The sequence below is a fragment of the Oncorhynchus tshawytscha genome, linkage group LG28 (assembly GCF_018296145.1).
Source record: "Oncorhynchus tshawytscha isolate Ot180627B linkage group LG28, Otsh_v2.0, whole genome shotgun sequence".
Classification (NCBI taxonomy): Eukaryota; Metazoa; Chordata; class Actinopteri; order Salmoniformes; family Salmonidae; genus Oncorhynchus; species Oncorhynchus tshawytscha.
In genome coordinates, this window is record NC_056456.1 from 10,272,591 (window position 1) to 10,284,887 (window position 12,297).

Genomic DNA, 12,297 nt, shown 5'->3' on the forward strand with positions numbered 1-12,297 from the left:
TGACATCCACAGCCACCTAAAAAGGCCCTGTCCTTCGGTTTCGAGCTGTAAGAGTCTCTAAAGTAGTTACTTACGAGTGGAGTCATTTGTCAGGAAATGGTCTGCTCTAATTTTGAGCTGAGTATCGACGTTAATACAATAACGAAGTGAGAGGCTCAGCAGCAAATTAATGTAATTGCTATCTTACTCCTGATTTGCACGACTGCTGTAGCCTAGATTGAACAGTAGTCCTGGACTACTTGAAAAATTGTGCTTATTATTACTATAAATAATATCAGTATTATTATCAAACCTTATAAAAGTTGGATGCATATAATAGGTCAAATGGGTATCCAACCATTGACCATAGGCCTACAAGAAAAGCTATAAGTTGTGCTTCTGAAGTGAAAGGATTGCTCCTGCGTAAACCATATTGCCTCCACATCTCCACAGCCTTGCCTCGGTGCTATACAATGTACTTCAAGCAGAGAATACTCGAACAGTTTCCCACGCTGTGTCCTATCTGGCCCATGATTCATTCTGACCACACGGTCAGAGCACTTAACCGAGAGACTACGGTTCCGGCCACCGCGGAGTCGCAACAACCTCCGCGGTTCACCTCGCGGCGAATCACGAAGTCAAAAACCGTTACAATCATTTTAAACACTCTCCTACCTTCATTCTCTGGGTAATTCCGTAAGCCTTCACATGGTGCGAATTCGTGGAAAAGAAAAGGTGAGAAAAGCAAAAGGGATGGATAGATCCAAAGGAAGAGTAGTGCCATTTTTCAGGCTGCGCTGCGCGCTCGCTGCATCCCTGTTCGTGTGGAGTTGGTGAGCGAGCCCTCGCGAATGAGTGGATGAGAGCGAGAGAAGGCAAAGAGGAGGAGACGGGAAGGAGGGTCCAGCGCAAGCCAAGCGCTGTCAATCTCGGGCGAGCCGGGTGGTGTGGAAACGCGAGACCTCGCGCTGTCGCGACACACACAAGCACACACATACACACCGACACACACGCTATTCTGAGGACACACGCGGGCCTGCGATCTCCATCACTGCACCTCTGAGGTTTGGAGAACGGTGAACATGGATACAGAAGGTTTTTATCCAAGGGTATCTGAAGATTCAGACTGAAAGTGAGTTGTGTCTGCTAATGGTTGTCCAGCGGTCATAGGCCTATTTAATTTAGTTGAATGGGCAGTTAAATATTGATGAGATAGTTGGGGGGCTCAATAATTGGCCTACCTGGAAACTGCCTGAGTCAGGCTCACCATTGTAGGTCTGCTCTACTTTCAAAGAATGACAGCAGCTACAGGCGACAGCTCTCAGAAGAACCCAGTTTCATGGATTCCGGATTCAAATCCAATGCTTGTATGGAGATGTATTCCGGTTGGAATGTGTGTATTGCGCTGTGATAAGATGTGTGTGTGTGTGTCTGACTGTCGGTATTTTTCTGGGGGTCTAAATGAATAAATCATGGTTTCTGCCTGTCATATTAAATGCGTGTGTGAAGAGTGGGGAAGGGGGAGAATGCGCGAGGTCAACCTCAATCTTCTGCTTTTTAACACACCAGACCGAAACAGCCGGCAGGGAATTCAGCACCACGGAGAGAGCACAAGCATTTTAACAGGACATATGTACCCCTCTCGCTTTGCTTCCCGTGTGTGTGTGTTCTTTCTGTTTCGGTAAACCTACTAAATTGATGTCAACCCCCCAGTTAATTCCTTATTAGAACCTCTATTCATTGTGTCCGCAACATCCAACAGATACGCCTCAATCACACCGACAGCATCATTGCATAACATCGTACGCAGCATCATCTCGATATGAGTGCAGCAAAAGTTCACTTTCACTTTTTGCTACCATTTCTGTCAAGCCGTCTATGCATAGAATATGATTCAACACGCCGTAGGTGTGATCGAGGCTATAGGCAACCAACTACACAAGAAGTACATTCATTTCCAATGGAACTGCAGCATTGCGTTGCAGAGGCAGTTGCAATGCGTTCTGTGTGGTCAAATTGTATGAGTGGACTTGACAGAAATAGTAGCAAAAGCTGACTGTTGAACTTTTGTGGCACACATATCCACCAACATTCACCTTCTGCTACCATTTCTGTCAAGCCGGTAGTCTACACATACAATTTGATCCATATTTTGATACATCCATTTTATGCACCACGCCGAACTCACTGCAACTGCCTCTGCAACGCAATGCTTCAAGGCAAACGTAGCGTTCCATTGGAAATTAATGTAGTGTACTTCTGGTGTAACGGATGTGAAACGGCTAGCTAGTTAGCGGTGGTGCGCGCTAAATAGCGTTTCCATCGGTGACGTCACTTGCTCTGAGACCTTGAAGTGGTGGTTTCAAGTTTTCATGACAATCAGTAATCGATTATGGCCGATTACACTGCACTCCACGAGGAGACTGCGTGGCAGGCTGACCACCTGTTACGTGAGCGCAGCAAGGAGCCAAGAAGGTAAGTTGCTAGCTAGCATTAAACTTATCTTATAAAAAACAATCAATCTTAACATAATCACGAGTTAACTACACATGGTTGATGATATTGCTAGTTTAACTAGCTTGTCCTGAGTTGCATATAATCAATGTGGTGCCTGTTAATTTATCATCAAATCACAGCCTACTTCGCCAAACTGGTGATGATTTAACAAAAGCACATTCGCGAAAAAAGTACAATCGTTGCACCAGTGTACCTAACCATGAACATCAATGCCTTTCTTAAAATCAATACACAAGTATATATTTTTAAACATGCATATTTAGTTATTTTAATGTTAGCAGGCAATATTAACTAGTGCAATTGTGTCACTTCTCTTGCTTTCCAGTGCAAACAGAGTCAGGGTACTGTCACGTTCTGACCTTAGTTCTGTTATTATATCTTTGTTTTAGTATGGTCAGGGCGTGAGTTGGGTGGGTTGTCTATGTTCGTTTTTCTATCATTTGGGATTTCTGTGTTCGGCCTAGTATGGTTCTCAATCAGAGGCAGCTGTCAATAGTTGTCCCTGATTGAGAGTCATACTTAGGTAGCCTGGTTTCACTTTTGAGTTGTGGGTGTTTGTCTTCCGTGTCAGTGTTTGTTACCACACGGGACTGTTTTGTTTATTCACGTTTGTTGTTTTGTTCCAGTGTTCTGTTGTGTTTGATTAAACATTATGGACACTTATCACGCGCATTGGTCCTCCGATCCTTCTCACTACTCCTCCTCAGAAGAGGAGGACGAAAACCCTTACAGGTCCGTGCAGCAGTTTGGGCCGCCTGGCTCGTTGCGAACTGTGTGAAGACCATTTCTTCCTAACAAAGACCGTAATTCATTTGCCAGAACTGTACATAATTATGACATAACATTGAAGGTTGTGCAATGTAACAGCAATATTTAGACTTAGGGTTGCCAGCTATTCGATAAAATACGGAACGGTTCCGTATTTCACTGAAAGAATAAATGTTTGGTTTTCAAAATGATAGTTTCCAGATTTGACCATATTAATGATGTTCTGTGTTTCTGTGTATTTCTGTGTGTTTATTATATTATAACTAACTTTGATTGAGCAGTCTGACTGAGCGGTGGTAGGCAGTAGCAGGCTCGTAAGCATTCATTCAAACAGCACTTTCCTGCATTTTTCAGCAGCTCTTTGCAATGCTTGAAGCACAGCACTGTTTATGACTTCAAGCCTATCAGAGATTAGGCTGGCAATACTATAGTGCCTATAAGAACATCCAATAGTCAAAGGTATATGAAATACAAATGGTATAGAGAGAAATAGTCCTCTAATTGCAATAATAACTACAACCTAAAACTTCTTAACTGGGAATATTGAAGACTCATGTTAAAAGGAACCATCAGACTTCATATGTTTTCATATGTTCTCATAAACTTAGACGTTAGCTTTTTTACTTGGCACATATTGCACTTTTACTTTCTTCTCCAACACTGTGTTTTTGCATTATTTAAACCAAATTGAACACGTTCCCTTATTCATTTGGAACTAAGTTGATTAAGTTAAAATAAAAGTGCGTTGTTGTAATTGTCATTATTACAAATATACATGTAAAAATCGTCCGATCAATCGGTATTGGCTTTTTTTGGTCCTCCAATAATTGGTATCAGTATTGCCGTTGAAAAATCATAATCGGTCGACCTCTAATCCAGATGATGCTGCATACTATTTTGCACAACGACGCTCTCGGTGTGTTCGAAGCGTTAGTGGAGCACCCCAAAATAGCATTGTGGACTGCTCCAAAGAAAATTAATAACTTTCGCCAGAACGCAAAGACATGAGGGGTACTGCTGAGGCGTACTGCTGCAATGCTTTCAATACTTTCAACTCATGCTTTGGTTTATGTGGTACAAACAGAAGTACATACACAGACTCCAACTAGCTAGCTCTTTTTTTTGTTGAATTTTACCCCCTTTTCTCCCCAATTTCATGGTATCCAATTGTTAGTAGTTACTATCATGTCTCATCGCTACAACTCCCGTACGGGCTCGGGAGAGACGAAGGTCGAAAGCCATGCGTCCTCCGAAACACAACCCGCACTGCTTCTTAACACAGCGCGCATCCAACCCGGAAGCCAGCCGCACCAATGTGTTGAAAGAAACACTGTGCATCTGGCGACCAGGATAGTGTTCACTGTGCCTGTGTTCTTTTGCCCATCTTAATCTTTTATTTTTATTGGCCAGTCTGAGATATGGCTTTTTCTTTGCAACTCTGCCTAGAAGGCCAGCATCCCGGAGTTGCCTCTTCAATGTTGACGTTGAGACTGGTGTTTTGCGGGAACTATTTGCAAGTTGAGGACTTGTGAGGCGTCTGTTTCCCAAAGTAGACACTCTAATGTACTTGTCCGCTTGCTCAGTTGTGCACCGGGGCCTCCCACTCCTCTTTCTATTCTGGTTAGAGCCAGTTTGCGCTGTTCTGTGAAGGGAGTAGTACACAGGGATGTACGAGATCTGCAGTTTCTTGGCAATTTCTCGCATGGAATAGCCTTCATTTCTCTGAACCAGAACAGACTGACAAGTTTCAGAAGAAAGTTATTTGTTTCTGGCCTTTTTGAGCCTGTAATCGAACCCACAAATGCTGATGCTCCAGATACTCAACTAGTCTAAAGAAGGCCAGTTTAATTGCTTCTTTAATCAGAACAACAGTTTTCAGCTGTGCTAACATAATTGCAAAAGGGTTTTCTAATGATCAATTAGCCTTTTAAAATGCTACTTAACACCCACCCGCTTAACCCGGAAGCCAGCTGCATCAAAGTGTCAGAGGAAACACCATTCAACTGACCACCGAAGTCGGCCCGCAGGCACCCGGTCCGCCACAAGGAGTCGCTAGAGTGCCATGATCCATGTAAAGCCCCCACGGCTAAACCCTCCCCTAACCAGGATGATGCTGGGCCAATTGTGCACCACCCTATGGAACTCCCAGTCACATCCGGTTGTTGCCTGGGATCGAACACGGGTCTGTAGTGACAACTCAAGCACCGCGATGCAGTGCCTTAGACCGCTGCGCCAATCGGGAGACCCCCTGAGTCTCTACCTTTATCCAATGTACAAAACACAATTTCAAATTTTGCTACATAAGACCGAATCGAGGCAGTCGGTCACATATGCATCAGGTGGACATCGGACATCACACCTACAGTGTCGTTGCGCAAAATGGAACGCAGCATAATCTGGATATCTGTGCAACAAAAGTTCAACATTCACCTTCTGCTACCATTTCTGTCAAGCTGTCTACGCACACAGTTTGAGGGATAGGTTTGATAAATCCAACGTATGCCCATAGCAGCGGGAAGTAGTTTTGAGGTTGGTGGTTGATTCCTATATTTCTCTGCAGCACCCTCAGCGCCCCTACTTCCCGCGGCTATGCATATGCACCACATAGAACTCATTGCAACTGCCTCTGCAATGCAGCAAGGCAAACGCAGCCTTCCATTGGAAATGAATGTACCTCTGGTGAACCAAAAGGCAATGTCGCTGTCAGTGTGATCGAGGTGTTAGGCCTATACCTAAACAGTGTTGCATCAACGTTGCTGCTAGTTGATTTCATTTGAACCAAGATTTTTTATGAATCATAGACTATTGAATGTTGTCCGGACATCTTTGCCCTGTGTTCCAGCTGCCTAATAGTGTTCTAGTTCACCGCAGACAGGTTTGGATGATTAACGCTGGGTCACGACCACAATTATATGTACCACGGATAGCATATCTTCAGCGCACTTCTGTCCGAAATGAGGCTCCTGAAAGACCCATAAAAACGTCAAACACACACTGATTTATGCCGTTTCCCCCTATATCTCAACCTTCGGTTTGTGCTGTGTGTGTGTGTACAGCGCACTGCTTCCAGAAATTTGTTACGGGTCCAATTATGATGACGATTTGTTCCGTGTGCCAGCTTTACTCAGATGACCTAATTTCCCGAGTTGAGTGCGGGGAGAGAAAAACAAGCAGTTGTTTTTTTTGTCTCTACTTTTTTCATTTTCTTTGCTTCTCTCCTTTTCCCTTCTGCCATGAATCTGCATTCAGTCGTCCATCTGGTGACAAAACAGTGCGCTGTCATGCATTCCAACGGTGACAACGTGATGTGCCTCTTAAACCCGGGTCACTAACCCCCCACCACACACACACCGGCGTAGGCCCTTGTGGAAGCAGACAAGCTTCTATAGGTAAACCCGTGCAAAGTGAAGGACTCAGTGGGCTTCATACAAATGGACACATGGACCCAAGTAAGCCACATGAGAGTTTTCTGTCATTCTTTCCCTCTCCCATCTTCTCTGTGTGCCTCTGTCTCTCTCTTTCGGATGTTTGATCTTCCCTGAGGCTTAGCGTTCATCTCCAGAAGGAAATAACTTGACACTCTCTTGCGTCCTCTTTCTCTCCATCCCTTTCTAAAAAAGCACGGAACCTTCTTTCACTTGTTCTCACTTGTTCTCTCCCTGTTCTATTCCTCTTTCATTCAAAGTGAACTGTGAACTCCTGTCTCTCAGCCTTCACCCTCTGTAGGTCAGTTTGCTTCCCAAATGAGCACCAAAAACGAACCCTGGTTGCTGGCGCTTTTAATAAGAGTGTTTGACAAAAAATGCAAAACAATTTGCCACTACAACCAGGGGTGATTGATTAAGGGAGATCACAACAAAATACAGGTAACTAGTGGAGCAGAGTTCCTAAAAGAGTTTCTTTCAACCTCATACACATAAATAGAGAAGAGGAGTAAGCTTGGGGGGACTGATAGGGGTGCAGAGGTGATGACAGGGTCATCTGCCTAGTCAAGCCCAGACCCCAAAACTCATTCTGGGGTCTCCCCCTCACTCCCTCCTTTTCTCTCCCTCTTTCAGACTCAGTCATGTGGTAATGTCTCTATTGTGGCAGGCTGAAGGCTAAATGGCTGACAGCTTGGAACTGGCATTAACCAGAAAGAAAGACTTCCAGCCCTAATCAGGCTAGTGAGCAGTGAGGGCCTTTAGGAAGAACTGCTGCCTAGGTCTGGGTAAGAAGGAACACCACTGGCTCTGACTAAAAAAGAAAAAGTGAGTGTTGGTCTCTCTCTCTGTGTGCTTAGCTTCGCTCTCTTTCTGTCTCACTCTTTCTCAAACACACACACTCACATATGCACACACGCTTTCTCTATCTCTCTAGAGACATATACACACACAGCTCTTTCTCGCATTCACTTTCTCTCTTTCACACACACACCCGCACACGCACACACAGGCAGACAGGGCGATTCGTCATGTCAGAGAAGCTCACAGTGCCGCCACACAAAAGGTGAGTGGGAGTGTGGGAAAGGCCAGTGCACAAAGCCAACCTTGCCCCCGCCTGCCTCCTCTTGGCTGGGGCAGACACAGCCCTCAGCCCCTCTAACCCCCATCCTCCTCCACGGCCCCCAATGCAGTACCCCAATCCCCAGCCCCTCAACCTCACGCCAGACTGTTATCCAGCCTCCTCCACAAAGACAGAGGATCAGTCCCAAATGGCACCCTATTCCCTATGTACTACACTACTTTTGACCAGGGCCCATAGGGAACAGGGTGCCATTTGGGATGCATGGAGACCACTGCTCTCCAACGGCTCTGGCAGACAGAGATAGAGAGAGTCCGCTCTAACCTCTTCATGCTGCTACTCGCGAAGAGAGAAAGTGAAGAGAGAATAGATCTTCTCCTCTTCGCCAGCTCAGCTCAGCTGTCCCTACAAAGACAGAAAGAAAAAGAAAGACAGTCTCTTCCTCTCCCGTCGTTCTCTCTCTCCGCCATCCTTCAAGTGCGTACCTGACTTCTTGTCCATACCTACGCTTCAGTTGTGCAGCTGGGAAGAGGAAGACTGGACACACAAACACATACACACACACACACTGGTCTAACTGCTGGGGAAAGGTTCACTTACATAACGAGTCATTGTTTAATATTTGATCAAAGCTGCCCTTCCTTTCCTGTATCATGTTCATGATCCTCGAGGAGTAAAGAAATAAAGAATGCACACCCTTAGAAGCAAGGCGGACACTGCAACAAGGTCTCACAGTCTCTCGTCAGAATTAGACGTTTCTTAAACGTTACATTTCAAAGTTGCTTGTCACTTTCTGACCTTAGTTCCTTTGTTTTGTTTTTGTTTAGTATGGTCAGGGCGTGAGTTGGGTGGGTTGTCTATGTTAGTTTTTCTATGTTTTCTATGTCTGTGTTTGGCCTGATATGGTTCTCAATCAGAGGCAGCTGTCTATCGTTGTCCCTGATTGAGAACCATATTTAGGTAGCCTGTTTTCCATCGTGTTCTGTGGGTGGTTATTCTCAGTCTTTGTCCGTCTGCACCAGATAGAACTGTTTCGGGTTGTCACTTTGTTGTTTTGTATTTTTGAAGTGTTCAGTTTCTTATTAAAAAGATGAACACTAACCACGCTGCGCTTTCGTGCTCTCCTTCTTCCCAAGACAGTCGTTACATTGTTCCAAACGTCACATTTCTAAGTGTTTAAGGTTAAGTTGAGGCATTAACTCCACATGTTTAAGATTAGGGTTAAATTGAGGCATTAACTCCACATGTTTAAGATTAGGGTTAAGTTGAGGCATTAACTCCACATGTTTAAGATTAGGGTAAAGTTGAGGCATTAACTCCACATGTTTAAGATTAGGGTTAAGTTGAGGCATTAACACCACATGTTTAAGATTAGGGTTAAATTGAGGCATTAACTCCACATGTTTAAGATTAGGGTTAAGTTGAGGCATTAACTCCACATTTTTAAGATTAGGGTTAAATTGAGGCATTAACTCCACATGTTTAAGATTAGGGTAAAGTTGAGGCATTAACTCCACATGTTTAAGATTAGGGTTAAGTTGAGGCATTAACACCACATGTTTAAGATTAGGGTTAAATTGAGGCATTAACTCCACATGTTTAAGATTAGGGTTAAGTTGAGGCATTAACTCCACATGTTTAAGATTAGGGTTAAGTTGAGGCATTAACTCCACATGTTTAAGATTAGGGTTAAGTTGAGGCATTAACTCCACATGTTTAAGATTAGGGTTAAGTTGAGGCATTAACTCCACATGTTTAAGATTAGGGTTAAGTTGAGGCATTAACTCCACATGTTTAAGATTAGGGTTAAGTTGAGGCATTAACTCCACATGTTTAAGATTAGGGTTAAGTTGAGGCATTAACTCCACATGTTTAAGATTAGGGTTAAGTTGAGGCATTAACTCCACATGTTTAAGATTAGGGTTACGTTGAGGCATTAACTCCACATGTTTAAGATTAGGGTTAAATTGAGGCATTAACTCCACATGTTTAAGATTAGGGTTAACTCCGGATGGTTAAGGTATCGGTTCAAGGTTTGGCTCAAAAATAACTTTCTATTGCTGGATTTGAACATGCAACCTTTGGCAACAGAGGCAGATGCCCATCTGCCATTCTCATCTACAACAAACTCCCGTCTACAACGCCCTAGCACAGTCCCAAGTGGTGCACATTTTCATTTTTGTGCCCTAGCACTACACAGCTGATTTAAATGATCAACTAATCATCAAGCTTTGATAATTGAATCAGCTGTGTAATGTTAGGGAAAAAAACAAAACGTGCACCACTTGGGGTCCCAAGGACCGAGTTTGGGAAACGCTGCCCTAGCAAAAACCGAAACCTACTTGAAGGGAACGGTGCTCACTGTTTCCACGTCATCTCCCAACATCCTTCGACATGGATGGACGTCTAATACAGACTTGTATCATGGGTGACATGACTGGGACAGACTGGCAGAGCTATCAGTGAATCAGACAGGTGGACAAATGAAACTGCCGTGAAGGAGCACTGCTGATGGACGCCATTTTGTGCCTGTAATCTCCCCCACACGGATCTGAGGGCCTGACTGACAGGCAGTTGGCAGTGCAAACTGTTGAGTCAGGGGAAACTGCACTCATATCCTGCTTGTTAAGAGCCCTATCGATGGAGGGATGTCCAGAGCGAGATAAAGATTCATTTGATTGTATGAGGGATGTCAATCAATCATTCTGCCTCTCACGCTCCACTGTACTCCTCTTTTCCAGTGATTCTTCCTCTCGTCTCCAATTAAACTGATATATCATCACAAAGAAGTTTCGAACAAGGGCAGAACATGTAAGATTAAATGGTTTAATATGTCACCAAACGTTCACAATCTCTCCCCTCATCCATTGTCTCCCTGGGCAGACCTAGAAGAGAGAGATATACATGTGTATCTAGCCACACACACACACACATGATTTGTCACCATCTCTCTCGGCACAGAGAGGCCTGCGCTAATGGACACACACTGTGTGTGCTAAACAAATTAGACCCATTACTGAGAGCGAGAGAGAGAGAGAGAGAGAGAGAGAGAGAGAGAGAGAGAGCAGAAGAGAGGAAAATGGTACAGAAGGAGAGAGAAAGGGATAGAGAGATATGAGAGAGAACAGGAGAGAGCAACAGAGAGAAGGAGATAAAGGAACACTAGATAGAGTGACAGATGGAGGGAGAAGAGTGACAGTTAATACAGACAGGGGAAGAGTGAGGGGACAGAGCGAGATAGAGATTTATGAGAGAGAGAGAGAGAGAGAGAGAGAGAGAGAGAGAGAAACAGGAGCAGAGATGGAGAGAGAAATATGTGAGAGGCACAGTAATGGTTATTGGGCACTCTGCAGTGTGTGTGTGTGTGTGTGTGTATCTGTGTCTGTGTTGGATAAGCTGGTCACTGGTTCCCGGAGGTGTGTTCTAGGACCATCACCAAGTCTAGATGTCTGAATAGTGAACACACTCTCATGGGGGGAGTAAATGCATTATCATTCATCACACATAACTCTCTCTCAATCACTCATGCACACAAACATGCTGGCGCACACACACACACACACACACACACACACACACACACACACACACACACACACACACACACACACACACACACACACACACACACGTAACACTACACTGACTATGAGCCAGACTCATCCATCTCCATGCATACATGTGTGTGTGAGATGTAATTAATTTAACCTGGCAGGGTTGGGAGGGTGATAGCCGTAGTGATTCTCTCTCACGTCTGATTGTTCCATAATCAGATTGACACACAGTCAGACAGAGGTGGGGGGGGTATTCCTCTCCGTTCTCCCCTTTCTCACCACCTTCACCTTTTTTCCTATCTCCATGCTACACTTCCTCTCCTCCTTGCCCCCCCCCCTCTCTCATACCGCCTCATCCTCCATCTTCCTGTCTCTTTCTGTCTGCTCCTCTCTTCTCCTCCCTCCCCCTCACTTATCCTCTTTCCTCCCCCCCCCCCCTTTCTCCCCCGTGGAGATATAAACACATCATTGTGTCTGAGCACTGATCACATTACCTGTATTAATGTACCCAATAACCACAGCACCTACTGTGTGTGTGTGTGTGTGTGTGTGTGTGTGTGTGTGTGTGTGTGTGTGTGTGTGTGTGTCTGCGTATGTTTGTGTGTACAGGCTTACCAGCTGCCTCAGGTCTCCAGTGATCTATACAGCTATCTCACTCACTGATTAATATTTCTATTTCAGAGAGCACACACACACTGGCGAGAAGGATCCTTTTATATCGGAAAACATCTGATAAAGCAGATGCGGTGGCAAGAGCTCTACATTAAAACACTTGAGTGGTAGCACTGGTGCTCCCAATTTAAACAAGTTATGATCACCGCGTGAAATATAGAAGCACCAGATTATATTTTGTGTATTGATTGAGGTACAGTCTATATTGGGCCTATATGTATTCTAGCTACTTATTAAGCACATGTTGTGCCCTAACACTGTAAATATGTGTATGCCAAATGTGTATGTAAAATGTATATGTAAA

The 12,297-nt window shown here is 44.4% G+C and overlaps 1 protein-coding gene across 2 annotated transcripts in view; it reads right to left on the minus strand.

Moving 5' to 3' along the window:
* Positions 1–842, minus strand: part of epha4b (eph receptor A4b) — a 152,692-nt gene extending 151,850 nt beyond the window's left edge. For both annotated transcript variants that reach the window (XM_042307816.1, XM_042307815.1), the window contains exon 1: positions 655–842. In XM_042307816.1, coding sequence (XP_042163750.1) covers positions 655–763 — 109 coding nt within the window. In that variant the 5' untranslated portion in view covers positions 764–842. The remainder of the gene's footprint in view (positions 1–654) is intronic.
* Between the last annotated feature and the right edge of the window lie 11,455 nt (positions 843–12,297).